The sequence below is a fragment of the Bombus pyrosoma genome, linkage group LG5, assembly GCF_014825855.1.
Source record: "Bombus pyrosoma isolate SC7728 linkage group LG5, ASM1482585v1, whole genome shotgun sequence".
Lineage (NCBI taxonomy): Eukaryota > Metazoa > Arthropoda > Insecta > Hymenoptera > Apidae > Bombus > Bombus pyrosoma.
Window position 1 is genome coordinate 4,682,153 of NC_057774.1, and position 15,324 is coordinate 4,697,476.

At 45.8% G+C, this 15,324-nt stretch overlaps 2 protein-coding genes across 4 annotated transcripts in view; one reads left to right on the plus strand and one right to left on the minus strand.

Annotated features, from left to right (window-relative positions):
* The window catches only part of LOC122567533 (nephrin), a 253,645-nt gene that overhangs the window by 171,180 nt on the left and 67,141 nt on the right, over nucleotides 1-15,324 (minus strand). Inside the window, exons 1-2 of one of the 2 annotated variants that reach the window (XM_043726175.1) lie at nucleotides 2,913-3,213; nucleotides 2,797-2,857 (exon numbers count right to left, since the gene is read on the minus strand). The exons of the other annotated variant lie outside the window; for it this stretch is intronic. The gene's annotated coding sequence lies outside the window, so the exon portion shown is untranslated. Of the gene's footprint in view, nucleotides 1-2,796; nucleotides 2,858-2,912; nucleotides 3,214-15,324 lie in introns of those variants that run through there. 2 annotated transcript variants of the gene reach the window in all.
* LOC122567538 lies at nucleotides 56-15,147 on the plus strand. 2 transcript variants are annotated; one of them, XM_043726190.1, is made up of 2 exons: nucleotides 56-585; nucleotides 15,006-15,137. In XM_043726190.1, the coding sequence occupies exons 1-2, from the start codon at nucleotides 56-58 to the stop codon at nucleotides 15,031-15,033; spliced, it is 558 nt and encodes a 185-aa protein (XP_043582125.1). In that variant the 3' UTR covers nucleotides 15,034-15,137. The 2 variants fall into 2 exon arrangements, with proteins under 2 accessions (XP_043582125.1, XP_043582124.1); XM_043726189.1 differs by lacking the exon at nucleotides 56-585 and adding an exon at nucleotides 14,478-14,940 and having other exon boundaries at nucleotides 15,006-15,147.

The following is a 15,324-nucleotide window of genomic DNA, read 5'->3' on the forward strand; positions in this document are numbered from 1 at the left end:
AACGAGTTCGCTCGTTTCCGAGAGAAGGGGTAACCGCGACTCGATAGAGTGGCAAATGCTAAGAGAAATAGAGCGAATAGGTGGGACGATCGTGTGGCGAAAAAGGCGGCCAGTGAAAGGCAACTCGGGAGAAAGAGAAGAGAAGAGTCGTGGCAAGCGCGTAGATTGGCAGCTGCAGGCGGAAATAGAGGCACCCGGAGCACGGATCGAGCGACAGGAACGCTCGATTGCCGGACAGACAGAGAGGGAGGAAAAAATTAAGAGCAACGAGGAGTTGAGAGCAAAGAGGACAGCGGATCGAAGTACGCGCCGCGTCGCGACCTGCCAATTCATGGCCGCGTCGCGAATATCGCACTCGATCGCTGGACGCGTCGACATTGAGATATCGCGAATTATCGCGCCGCCAGTCTGTCGTTGGTTTCGTTCATTCGTAAAGCAAACGGTTCCGGTCGACCTAAGCGCACCGACGCGTTTCCGGGGCAAGGAATCGCCTTTCAAGAACGTGTCAATAATTTCGCGATTACGATACGTAACCAGATGGTCAAATCGATCGGTGGGACAGGATCAGGTTAACGCAGTCCTTAGGTAAATCTCAAAATTCAACACTATTCTCAAATTTCAGGCGGAACTAACTTGGAGTGCAGGAAACCTAACGTAAGCTCTGGACTCGATTTATCACGCAGTTATCGAGGAATTGTTAATAGAAATCGGTGTATTTTAACACAGTGACATACAGCGGATTTGAAAACAGAGGGTTTTAATTTTATGCTCCTTCCTGAAACAGGAAAACTATATTCAAGAACTGTGCCAAAATTGGCACGAAATTATATCGAAATGTGACGAAGTAAATTTATTAATTTCTGCAAAACTGTTCACACAGTGTTTTCCCGAATGCTAATGAAGAAATAGGTTCACTTGCAAATTTTCTAGGAAGCTACGGGAAGCAGCCGACATCGCGATATCGCATATTAGATATGTTTAGACGTATCAATAGCGAGCGATGATACATTCGAATAAAAAATAAAATAAAATAAAATAAAAAACAAACCGATATACAAAAAAGAAAATGCACAATTGTTTGAAATTTATACCAAGTTTGATTCGTATTAATTGCGACTTTGATTCACTTATTCTTGTTAAGTAATTTCCTCGATTTTGACGAATTTCCTTTGATAATTATGAATTCTAGAAATAAAATGTCGTAGTTTTATTCAATTTTCCAATGACATGTTGTACATATTTGAAATAAATTTTTACTGCCATACTTTTAACAAAGATATTATTATGCAATTTACAAAGTAGAATTTATTTAACGTTATAACATCTGTTAAACGAACTTATATGTCCGTCCTTACATTTTGCTTTTAATAATACTTTCCGCTTTATAACTTACATTAAACAAAACGCTACGAGTGGCGACGTTGTCAGGTCCGCTACTTTAATTAATTACGTTAGTCAGTTTAATATTCTATTTTTTTTATCGCAATTACTTATATTAACGTTTTAAAAATTAATATAGATGATGATAAAAATTATTACTTCTACTTCCATAGTATCATAACATTTTTATATTTATTATTTATTAACGAACTTCAATTTGACTGGAATAGTTGGTCAAGAACTAGTCAAGAACGTGCGTCGACGCACCGCTGCTACTCGCCACAACCCGAAACTAATTTTGCAACGCGCAATTTGCGTTAAACCAGCGATTGGCATACGAACGTCGAGTGAAAAATTGGTTCGTAAATGGACGAAGAAAGCGAATCGTTTTCGCGGCGATAGCAAATATCGATGGCTGAAAATAAAGTCGGCTAAATAGAAACTCGTCTAAAGACTTTAACGTCACAACGCGGAATACGCTGAACCGGTTATTTACGCGGTTTTAATTAAGTCATACGGAAAGCCTCTTGCGAGCATAATAATATTCCGCAGCTGATACTATCGGTTATTTGAAAGGTGGGTAAAACGTAGAGAAGACAGTGCGGTCGACCAGAATCGTTTGGAGTATTCGTCGAATCATTGTAATTAAACGTAAACAGAGCTGTAGCCGTATGCGCGTGTTTCAGAAGAAAAGAGGAAGAGAGTGGAAATGAGAGAGAGAGAGAGAGAGAGAAACGTTGAAGAACTGTCAGTAATTGCCAGACCAAAGAGCAAAGATAAAATAGTGTTTCTTTACGAAGTAAGAGATCACGGGAGGTTCACAGGTGATTCCGTGCATAGGGAAATTCAGAAATTCCGGTAAAATTCTTAATGTAATTACGTAGGATCAAAATGAAAAGGGAGAAAGATACGTTCGATACGTCTCCGTAATTCCGTCAAAGAGGAGAAAACTTGTAACCTCTTTCGAGTGTTCTCTACGTAACCTTACAACTGCTTCTCGTTTCGCTCGTTAAAATCGCGAACCGACCAGCGATCTCTTTTTGACTCGATATTTCCAACCGACGTCGAAGACTAATCTAAAAAATGAATTCGGTACTTTTCATTTGAAAATGGACAAAGACTCATTTACCTGGATTCCCGTTAGGAGTTTAACGTGGCTACGTGCTCGTAAAAATTAATGGATCTCCTAGAGATAAAAAATTCGCGTAATATTCCAAAGCTCTGTAGACCTTTCTCTAATCGGAAGAAAAGACGCCAGTCCGCAGGAGACCATAAACGCTTCCGGTCATTCTAAATTTATCTACGATCGCTTTCGGAAACAAAATAATCAATTTCCTTTCGACACTATCTACACATCTTGGCGCACACTCTACGATCAAATGAAGAGGCCTTTCACATTTCCACAGAGACAGTTACCAGGATTGTTTTCGTTCCGTGTCGCTCCATCCGTCTCGTAATAATCTGCCTCAGTGACGACCTGTAACGTCCGGCCTTTATTTCCGGCTCGTTCGTTCCACCATCTTTCTCGTTACCTCATCATTGCCGCAATGTTACGTTACACGTGCGCGAGTGCTCGTTCCCGTTCACCGCGTACACCCACATCCATTGTGTCGCGCGTGTTCGAATAATTCGCGACGACCGAGACGCTCCGTTTATCGAACCGACTTCAGTCATTAACACCGCTGCCGTGGAAACACCGCTCGTTGCCTTTGAATATTTATATACATACTATCAACACGTACCATGGCTCTATTTGTCATCCCTTATCGCCATTTCTGTCCTCCAGCGACGTCGCGTTTTGCTTGCCAACGAATTCTCGATCAACCCAAACGACCGTCGAAACACGCCGCCAAGACGAAGGATCGAACGTGTCGGTGGATGGTTCGACCGGTCGTTGATTTCGGGTTTCCGCACCCGGATCGATAAACGAGACTTTAGAATGTTGGCCTTATTAGTGCGGTTAATTCGGTGAAACGAGAGAGTGGGCGAAAGGACAGGGCAAAACCGTTTGAATGGCGCATCGGTTAAGCCGAGAATGATTGCCTCTAATTCCTAGCCAGCAGAGTAACAAGAAACTTCCTAATGCTTTCAACATGTTCGCTGCTGGTCGGTATCAGAGCTGACTCGCGGTAGTCGGTTTTTGTAGGGCGCGCACCGTGGGAGTCGGTTACCTGCTGCCTCGAATCTCCATCGCGTAAACGAAACCGTCGCGCCGGTTCCCTCCTCTTCGATTACAGGTCCGACCAAATTCAAAAGCCATCGGTGCACGGGATACGACGCAGCAAGCTTCATTAGCGGCGAATTCGATACGTCGCTCGGTACCAAACCGCTGCGTCTCTGATAGACGCGTGTTTTACCGGCGAATCAGTGACGATAATATTTGCCGGGAAGTTATCCAGCGAAATTAACAACTCGGACTCCGAGCATCGCGCTCGACGTTGCATCGTCCATCAGCTATACTCTGATTTGCTACACTTTTGCACTATACGACTCCGAGTGGATTACTCTTCGCTAACGCAACCTGTTCATTCGCTGGATCGCGTTTAACCGCGACACCGAGAGACGCAACGAAACTCGCCGTGTCGTCCTAAGTTAAAGCGTCGTCTAGAGACACCGGTTGATACTATGAATTCCGCGGCGGCTGTTTCAGCTTTACTATGATAGCCATCGAATCACGGACAAGATGCAGCGAGACGAATTTAAGAGAGTAACATGTCGCTTTATTCCGAGAACAACGATAATACGATGGCTAGGCATCCGAAAGCTGTGACCACGACAACGACGTTACATATTTTCTTTTAAATTCGCGTAATCTGGTCGGTGGAATAATTTCGCTAGACATCGCACCACGCTCGGCCGCGTGGCAACTTTGCCAGAGTTTCGTAGTTTTCTACGAGTACCAGCTTCTGCGGCTGATATTTACATAAAATATCAATGATAGAATCAACTTGATCAAAGCGATGGATGCAAATATGGAGAAAGGCAATTTCACGAGATAATCGCACAGTCGGCCTCCCGCCACCCTTTCCTTTCCCTCCTGGTTGCCGAGTTATTCGTATTTAGAGATCCCCACCATTGCCACGCCAAATAAAAGAGATGTTCCCTGGTTTCACGCACACCGTCGCCTGTAAATGTGCGTGCGCTTGGAACCTTAATAAACGTGCTTTCGTCATGGCCGTGTATAGAAACACGACGTGAAATTAAATGCGAGAGAGTGCAATTTCTCGACGCATTCCCCGCGGACCTATCGCGCGCTGCGTGAATTCCCTTTTATCGAAGATTCGCGTCTAGAGAGCGCACCTCGATGCTCGAGTGTCGCGGGTATCCTTCGCGGAGATGCGACTCGACGCGATGGGATGGAAATGCGCGCCAAACGAGTATATACATAGCCGTAAAGCGTAAAGGGACAAAAGAAAGTCAGGAGGTAAGGGAGGAGAAAAGCAGGGAAATGGGACGCATAGAGCGAAAGCAAGGGTTGGCAGCGGAGAGCGGAGGTCGAAAGGAGAACGGCGAGCTCCGACGCGACAAACTTCGAACAAGTCGAGCAGTCTGAAATCGAATGGAGTTTCGGAGACTTAGCAGAGTGAAAAATTGCAGGAGCAACTTTCACGATGCTCTGAGACCCATTAAGCGGCTCAACAAGTACGGTTCCAGTAACCGTTTTGTCCATGGACTTTGAATCGAGCCAGAGAGCGAGAAAGTGAGACTACGTGCGCGCTGTATTGGAAAAAGAAAGCAATGCAAAACGGCGCAGAGGTGGTATGGTCGAAGGGAAAATTGTTTGTCGGAATGGCGGAACGGGAGCTCCCCAAGGGGAAGAGCCCAGGCAAAAAACACCAACTAGGAAATACGCTGGTAAAGGAGCCAAATGCGACGATATCGCCCGTGCCTTTTAACCGAATGTTGGCGCGCCGTGTCACTTGCAACATTTTTTTCAGCCGGTTCTTACTCGGAACACGCCGGTTTAGCGGAATGCGGAACAGTCGATTCTGCTTTTCGTTCAAATCAGCGTATCGACAACTTCGCTTCGACGACGAGTCGGATTAATTAGCTTTCCCAGGTTACAAGCGAGATACCATTTCCCGCTTTCTGATTTTCCCCGATTTCCTCAGAAAGCGACGATGTCAAGAATGATCTCGTCCTCGCTTCCTGCTTCGAGTGAACGATCAAATATTTCCAAACATCGTGTCGGGAATATCTGTGGGAAGTGAAATATCAAAACTACTCGACATCGCGCGATTATTCTTCTCGATGAATATCAGATCTTCCTTCGTTTCTTCGATGTTTGATCAACGGGAGCTGCAGCGAGTTTCGACGATCCGCGTCCCACGGCGACAATAACTCTATTGTTTTTAATCCTTATGCGGAACTCATTAAGAGAGGCGATCTTTACGATTCGCTTTCATAGAAATAGATTGCATTGTTAGCGGTATTTCCCTTTTGCCATCTTCAACCGGTGCCTCGCTCCACGATCTTTTTCAATTTCATTGAAACCTCCGGCTGCAAGTTGAATTTTTTACAGAACCAAGAATCAACGGGTACCTGCTAATTTGTAACTTGTCCATAGTCGAACTCGGTAACGAGTTCGGACGCAAACGGAATTTATTTAAATGGAGGTGGTCTTGGGAAAATGGCAACGAAGCGGAGGAGCGAATGAAAGAGCGTACGGAAAAAGCTGGAAACGGGAAAGCAAGAGCGATCGCGAGGTGGCGGATAAACTGCAGAATTCTAAAAGAAGACAGGAACACTCTAATTACTCTTTATGTATTCGAATGCCGTAGTATTCGTAATTAAGCAGAGATTTTCGGACAAGTCCGATTCTGCCAGAGGTAAACTAACTATGAAAATAGTAGGGACGAAAGGGGGATAGACCAACTGCGTTAGAGTACGAAAGTTATGAAAAGAAAGTCACTTACTCATGAAACGTGAAAGCGAACACGAACGAACAAAGCGAGTGGTGTTCGTCATTTTTTCGATGCCCTAGTCCGTTCTGCTCTAGTAGTCTAATTCGGTTTAGCTTTCCCCTCTTTCCGACCAGCACCATACTTTTCGCGAGATTTTCTTCGGAGAAAAGTTTCGGCAGGTCTACTTTGCGAAGACGTGCTGCAAAACTTTAGTTTTATTTCGTTTGTCGTATAAAAAACCCTGCGAGTTCGATCAATTTCTCGTCGAATTCTCTTCTTGCAGAGTAGCTCTTTCAAACAGCCGCTTTCGCATCACGTATCACGTCCTGCACGTCCGTCTAATTATTTGTTTACTTATTTCTGACAGGATTCGCACTTTTCAACGTAACGCGAGTAATAGATAGAAGAAACGTATACGATTCCTGCCCTATGTACTTCCTGTTCCGGTATTTCCGTCGCTTCGCCGAGAGCTCGATCGTGCGTCGCCGAGCTTTTCCCTGTTTTACGCTCTAATTGGTTCATTTTCAAATTTTTCTCGCTTCCGCTCTCGTACGAGCGTGTATAACCGCAGAGCCGAGAAATTTCGTAATAAACGCAAATCCTTGTTAAAGGGCGCGCGCGCAGCCCAAGGTGCCGTAAATTTTCGACAGCTTTAAAGGCAAACATGAAGGCTAAAAGCAGACGTAACCAAGTAAGCACAAAGTGCATACCGCGCTTTTCAGTCATCAACACTTTCGTGTTTCGTGCTGCGCCGCGTGCTACGAACGCCGTAGAAACGGCGTATTTTGACCCGTTGCAAGTCCAACTTCTCTCTGCAACGACACCGTACGGGAGACTATTCTTGCTTCATGGAAAGAGTAGGAAAGGTTAGGCTACCTAGAAATGCTCTCCGCCAAGGACACTTGTCATTCGTGAAGCTTGGCGGATCTTCTGAGTGGAAGTCGCATCGATTAAACGCGGACCCCTCGTTCGTTTCAGATCTACCAAATTAAGAGGCGGATCGAAATCCAAAAACGTCGTCCGATCTGCCCGTTTCGGAAACGGAGAAGAAATCGGGTGTGTCGATGATCGAGCGATTATTTCTCTTCGCATCGATCGTCTCGATCGCTACAAGCAGCGTGATCTTTGCTAGTAGTACTTTGCGAAGCGGCTTGCAAATCGACTACGGGCTACGTTTTACCACGCACGGATCAAAAATCGAGACGAAACTCCGTGGAAACTCCGTGGAAACGAGGCAACAGCCACTCGAACGTTAATTACGGGCCGCGCCGGTACCGTTCGATCGAACCCCGTTCTCGTACCTTTGGGTTTAGTCGCGTTCCACGTTCAGCTCAAACGGAAATGATAGTCGAACAACGGCCTACTGTTTTCCCATTTATTCGGCGAACGATTGTCGTTGGCCTATGTAAATTGAAAGCGTCCGACGAACCGCGACATTTTGCAATAACGCCTTCGCGACACGATAATCGATTTATCCCTTTAAAAATGACGAACAATGCAAAATTCGGGCCAACATCGTGCCACGATCGTTAACCGACAACGATGTTTCCATCGAAAACGCGCTATCTGATTTGGCTTAGCTCGGAAGAATGGTAGTTAGAGGACTTCTTGCGAGCCGATTCTCGTCGGAGCTTAGAGAGATCGGAGCCAGTGAACGTTCTGCGGATGGCGCCTCGTTGATCCCGGAAATCCACGAAAAAGTCTCCACAGAGCCATAACTTTTATCCTCCAACTGCACTTTCCTACTTTTCAGATCTGGACCCGAGATAAGGAAAGCCGCGTCTTATGTTCGTTAACCTACGTTAAAGAGGACACCCGACGTTTCTTCTTTTCTCGTTGAAACGGTTTTGCGCGATCCCGCGTTTTGTCTCGCCCGCTTTCAGAGTCTTCCCCCTTCTGTTTGTTTCAAACCTGATCAAACTTTGTAAATTTTCTCTCCTCGCTTATCATCCGTGCGTTTCTCAATCGAGCATCGTGCGAGACGCGCTCACAGAAAAACATTCTCCAAAAGACCTTTTCGTTCGTTCCTACTTCTAACAAACGCGATATCTATATGTGTCAGCGTTGCGAGCTCATTACGACCGCTGTGTAACTCGCGAAATACGGTACCATCGTCGAACGACCGAGTGTAAACGTCTGTGTCGTACCGTGGACTCACAAACGTACGTTGGCTCGTCGCTTCCAGCATTGAACTCACTCTATGTAAGTGCGATAAGGACCGAGTATCCTTTGAATATTCCGTTATCGTTTATACGCATCCCTTGTCAGCAGTTTCACTGTCGGAGAAGTATAGCGTGGAGGGACGCGCGTACGCGCGGATGTACTACTAATTATACAGCTTTGTTTGTTACCGCTGACCGGCCACTGACCAACGTTGAATAATTGGAGGTATTTCGAACGGCGCGATACTTTGCACAGAACGTAGAGGCCGGCCGGGCCGTTTAACGAGTCCGTAATCCCTAACAAAAGGGGCTTAGCGAGCGGCAAGAGCTTAAGTATCGCGGCCGTTGCTTTAACGCGATTCCTCCGCAGAATCGATGCGATAACACTGACCGAACCAGCAATGCGGGTTAAATAAATCGATTCGATTTCAATACGCGTAACTAAACTTTAGCGAAATTCCGACTCCAGCCGTGATAAACTTTTGCTTTGGAATTCTCTCCGATCGTGGATAGATCAAACCTTTCGCGTTATTGCCATTTTTATTCAATTAGCAGACTTCAAACTTCTCGGTATGCGCGATGTTTTGTGTTGGTGAAACAACTAATTTCGGATTTCAGGTGCAGCACCGATGGTTCTATACATATTTGATTCTGTCTCTTGTTTAACGTTACATAGAGCATGAGATCGCAATTAATAATAGACGCTTATGTGTGTGTATACACACACACACACACACACACACACACACACACATATATATAAATGTGTTTGCAAGATGTTCAAACATTCAGGCAAAACGTCACGTTGTAGATGGCTGATGTACGTTACAGTTCGGTTGCATAACAATTGTCAACTTTGACAAATATTCTCCGATATTTTCGTTTACTTCGCTTTCGTTGCTACGTACATAGAAAATGACTCGTTATTCCGTTTGAAAGACTATAGAGAACAACGTATCGGCAAGTCATTAAATACCGAAGTATCGATAGTGTTTGATGACGACTATTGTCCTCTTAATGGACTCTAACCAAATTCAGTAGATACGGCGTGTTCTTATCGTCGGAACAGCTATTATCGTTGAATATTTGAATACCACCTAGTAAAATAATTCGACCAAGGTTCGTCGGATAGCTGGCAGAGTATTTGCACGAGCGTACAGAACGACTTGATGCCGTCAGCTTAGCCCCACGGTATACAAGGAAGTACACTTAGAGCCGAAGACCAGGTTGAAGTACCGTACAAATCTTACCGCAGGGGTCGAGTTTCCGGTTCCGCGGAAGCACATCTACCACAATGGCCGAACGATGTCGCGCAAGAGCTCTACCACGACCCCTCGGGCCTGCTGAAGTTATTGAATTAAAATTTTTCCGTGAATCTCTCACCATTTTTCCGATCACCGATAATCGATCATTAATCTCCGTTTCCTCTCTCTCGGCTACACTCGTGTCGTTTAACCGTTCGCTAACCACGGCACCGAAGGTACCGCCGCGTTATCAACTTAGCCACGATAATCATTCCTGCGGATCCGATGAGAAACGTCCCGGTAGCTCGCGATCTTCCTCGAGTTTATTTTAGCAAACGACGCTGACGGTGGTTCGGTTGAATCGCACGCTCGTGGCGACGTTTCAAACTTGCTCGAAGAAAATTATTAAATGTTTACGGTAGACGGTAGATACGCGTAGGAGGATGGATGATATTTCAGGAATCGTAGAGTCGGAAGATCAACAGACGCGGCAAAGCAAGTTGGCGAGCTTTATTTCAGTGGAAAATAAGCGAAATAAGCGAAACGTTCCGGGAACCGCAGCAGCAGGAAGCGAATGCAGCGTTGCTCGCGATTTCACAGGGTTAGGTTTAGGCTGATAGAGAATTCAGCTGGCAAAAAGTTTTACAGCATAGACAAGAGAAAGCGGTGAAACGCCACTCCAGCTTTCCTACGCGACAGTTTGCTTATTTAAGCTCGGCTCAGGCAAAGCTCTCAAACTCGCTAGAACGCGGGTAAAGAAGGATGGAACATGGAACGACAGGCTCGACAAATGTTGCAGTTTGCCAATCGTGAGATCGAACTTCCAACTTAGCTACTCCACGTTCTAGCTACCGCAATCTTTGGCCTGCGTGTACGTCAGTCTCTATTCAGCGTGTAAATTGACCCTTCTGCGAATTGTATTCGTCATATATCCACGCTGTTGCGCTAGTGGTATCGATTCGCTATCGATTCTATCGTCGCTCAGAGTCCTCGCAAACGCATCGTGTTTTCTTCGAACACGAAAACCGGTATTAGCGATCAAAGTTATTTCGTTCACAGTACGAAACCAGATTTCAAAGTTGTTAAAACACGTTTTGGAAGGAGTTTCGTTGTTGCCGAGGAGTTACGATCATCCTCGCGGAATAAATTTCACGCCATCGATGCGGCAAAATTAAAAACTGCGAAAGAGGCGACACATCGCCGGTGCGTTGCCCTTATGAAATCCACTGCTCGTCCGTTCTCTCGCTTCCAGTTGAGCGTCACAGCTACCCCGAAGCAACAAAAGTTGTACAAAACAAATACCACAAGCTCGCGGCGATGAAAGCGTTAACGGCGCATACGAAACTTTTCGACCCTTTAGTTTTGACCGATCCTCGGATCGCGAAAGGTCGGGTTCGTCGACGTTTAGTATCTGCCTCTGTGTGTATTCGCCGCAAATTTTCTCTTCCTTCTGTCGTAGCTTCTCCTTCTCCGTCCACCGAAAATGGATTCTCGTAATTCCGCAAAGCTTCTTTCTCCATCCATTATCGCGGTCCAACCAAGTCGGCGGAAAGATAAACGGAGCGCGGTTAATATATCCAAGAATGTGAAAATTACAGTTCCTTAGTTTACTCAATCATGAGCGAGAGAAAAGTCTATTGTCTTTGCTTAACGACAGCGAATCCCTTTACGTCCGTTAGGAAAGCTTCTCGTGTACCGCGTATCATTTTGAAGAAGAATGTCGTCGAGACGAGGGGCCGACTACGATTCGAACGTATCATCTACCTCTCGCCCGCTTACGTGATTACTAAAACAAGAGAGAAAGAAAAAACAGAAAATACTCATCGTCACGAAGTGACGCCATCGTAATTCTGAAATTCCGTATATTCACGTAGCGAAGACAATAATTATAGATCGTGCAATTTATTTAACGTACCATTAGGTAATGAAATAATATTAGTAGAGACAGACATCGAGTATTCGAATTACGTAATTCCCGTGTAAAAGGGAATAGCTGAAAGCGTAATTCTATCTACTTCGTAGATGACGGATTATCCGCGAACGAGATGCGATCGCGACGTCGAACTCGTAGATTCGCGGTTCTGCGAGTTTTTATATGATGTCATCGCCATTTTCTGCGATGGGGTCGACACTAAAACCGGGCACGCGTATAAAAGTTAGCGAACATTACCGGTGCATCGCACGCGCCACGTTATATTCGGTAGGAAAAAATCGAGGGCTATTTGTAGTAGCCGCGCTGCGTCAACCGTCTCACCTTAATGCTCGTAACGTGCTGCACTAAAGCGGACGAGCGTAGTGTAAAATACGGATGAGACGCGTATATTCGTGCTTCATACCACCTACACCTGTTCATGGATATAACTAGCAGCCGTTCTCTGCTACTTCGTTGCTGTCGTTGTCGTTGGCAGGCGAAACGGTTCTACGAACCGTCGCGCAAAGCGAAACGATCGCGCTTCAAAAATCAAAAGCAGCCAACAGATTCATCAAATTTCCCTTCGAATACTCTCAAATCAAGCTGTTTTCGCATTCGTCTGTCTGTTAACTCTCATTTTCGCCGAGTCTCGTCGAGCATCTGGAAATTTGATTTTCAAAAGTCTTCGCAGTTTCGTTCGTTCGCTGGTTCTCTGAGAAATGTACCGCGTGCAAAGCGAGTCGCGGGAACGTTCGTCGTCGTCCGCGGACGAAGCGAAACGTACGAAAGAAACACGCGTTGACGCATCACGCTGCATCGCATCTTACAGAGTAATTTGCATATTTAACGATGAAGCGAAGGTGCGCTAAACGACCAGTTTCAATTATACTCGCGAACAATGGTATACGCGCGCTGTCAGAGATACGCCAGATCATCGACGATCGAGCTGCTGACTATCCGTTCGAAATATCCTTTATTTCGGAAAACGAAAATGTTTACCGATGTATCTCGTTAACAGCGACGATACCGAGGAGACAGTGTAATCAGCGATCGCGTATCGCGTTTGATCTTCGAAGCTGATATCGGAAGGGTTTAACGCGTAGTTGCGTCGCCTTGTAATTTTCTATTAACGAGGCCGACCAGGCAATAATCAGGGAGACGGATCGATAAATGTGATCGAATGAATCGGTGGGTGCGTTGGAGTGTGCTAAAAGGCGATGAAACGAGAAACGGTTGTAATTCTGCTAACTGGATGCGCTGCGTTACGTTTGGTCGTGCGCAAAATTTACAGCACTTACCGTCGCGATTAATTAGTTAATCGTTAGATCGTGAAACATCGGTTCGTCGAAACAAGACGCATCGATGCGTCATCGAGGATATTCGACAGGAACGATGATTATCGTTGGAATGGAAAGGCAAAACCATACGGTATCGATTCCTGTGAACGGATTCCCGCTGTTTGTCGAACAAGCAATCCGGAGAAAGAACACAATGGGGAGCGTATTCCTGTTTGACAAGACGGAAATACGTTGCGTAAATACGTTCGTCATCGAACAGCCAGCACGGAGAAACGGTCATCGAGAATCGTCAGCGAGTAAAATACTCGTAAAGATCCGCGTGTGCTGCAGAAACGAAAGAGAGATACCAATTGCTAGGAAACCGGCACATTCGTTGTGTCCCCTCGGAACGAAAGATTAATGAACGTATTAATAGTTGGCAACTTGGCAACGATTTTTCTGCTTGCGCTGCCGCAAAAGCTTAGTTGTTTTATGGTGTAACGTTACCGCCAGGAGACACGACGCGACGTTTTCGTCCCGATGATCCGCAGCAAGAAATCGAGTCCAAGCGAACCACTTAAGAGATGACCGTAGAAAGAAACGTAGCTCGCGTTCGCGGCGAAAAGATGAGATGTATGAAGCAGTAGGTGCGAACGAAGCGAGGAAAAGCGTTTCAACGACTATGGAAGCGCGTAACGAATAACCGGAAAATTGCAATTTCGTCGCGAAGATAGTTACGACGTTAATAATAAACTCGCGCGATTCCTCTTTTCCTCGACAATGCGATCTTGTTGCGCGCTATTTCAATTTACAGGAACGAATACCGACACGAATTACATTTCGGTTGTTTCTGCTCGACGCCAGTGGCCGCATTTCGATTCACCGAAAAATCCATAAGACAAAATTTATTGGAGACGTTGGTTGTGCCACGTCGGTTGGTTCGCGGTAGTCGCGACAACCGGAAAAAAGCCGGAAGCCCCATTGTCCGGCGATGCAGCGAGTTTCCCGCGAAATATGATTTTTGCTCAACCAACTGTACGCAACGTGCGTCCGAACAATGCAGATTCACGGATCCACGACGGGCCCGAGGATTCTTCGCTTCGTCAGCGTGCAAATCCGTTTGCAGATTGCCGCCGGTGAATGGTGTCGTTCGAGCGTTCGTGCGTGCAGACTACGGATTCGGCTAACCGCGTAATTAGCGACTGCCGATCCGAGACTTCACCGAGAAAATTTCCAACGAAACACGCGATACGTCGCTAAATCGATCGATTCGTTTCGCGTACGTAGGAAGAAATGAAAATTACAATAAGAAATTTTGACGAAAAAACGTGGATGAGGGGCCTTGTTGTGGCGATATAAGCATGTTCGATTCGGAACGTTGGTCGATGATCGTGACGCATCGACGATCGGACAAAATCGATCCATAGTCTCGAATAAATCGGCTGGCAATGATCTCGATCGGTGTTACGCGGTGGGTAACGGATAGAGAGAGAGAGAGAGAGAGAGAAAGAGAGAGTTTTCAGGAGAAGAGTCAGTAAAGCGTGGAGTATAGGCACACGAAAATGCGTATTCGGTGTCGTGTACCTGCGACCGACGAATCCGGTGGCTAAGTGGAACGCTATTATCGGTTCGTACGTGTGCGTTGTCACATTATTATATTCTAGCCGCGCTTGCTGCGAAATAACCAGCGATTCACGGTTTATTAACATGGTGAACGAGCACAGGTTGCCGTTTGCGTGGACAATGTTCGACCCGTTAATAATTTCATTGCGGACATCGAATCGTTTCAACGGGTTAACCGACCGCGTTACGGCGAGACCCGCGCGCATCTCGCTTTGTAGAGCCATGCTTCTCGCGAAAACAGACTGCGGAAAAATAAAAACCGTGGCTCAAACGAAACAAACGTTGTTTAGAATAGAGTTTCCATCAACAAGTTCCGATAGGCTAGCCATTCGACCAGTTTGTTTTGCGAAAGTATGTCAACTAATCTTTAAAATGACAGTGAGCAATCGGACAGATAGTCAACGTGCTGATAATTGTAAAAACTTGTACGGTACAAAGGTTAGCATGCACCTGCTTGACAACGCACCGCGTCTAGAAATACTGATTAAACCATTCTTTTCCAGCGTAAAAGGTCAAAGGTGGCACAATTAGCCGAACATTATTAAACGATTGCGGTTACGGGACGAACCAAACGAACAAGGAAGATTGACACGCGCGATAATCATCCTCCGTGCATCGATAAGAATCCTCTCGTGCAACTTGGTACATCACGTGTCGTGGGAAGTACGCGGCTGCAGCGACAAAGAAGACGACGACGATGATCTTGACCTTCGTTAAGCGTTGAATCAGAAAATCAACCCATCGAAAAAAATCACGGAGATTTTCCTACGTAGGAGGTAATTCACGTGCGCCTTTGCCGCGCCGGGGAGAACAACTACGACG

Coding starts and splice junctions, on each gene's coding strand:
- LOC122567538 (XM_043726190.1), top strand. CDS start 56: ATGCTAAGAGAAATAGAGCGAATAGGTGGGACGATCGTGTGGCGAAAA. Junction 586..15,005: donor CAGGTTAACGCAGTCCTTAG/GTAAATCTCAAA, acceptor ATTCTTTTCCAG/CGTAAAAGGTCAAAGGTGGC.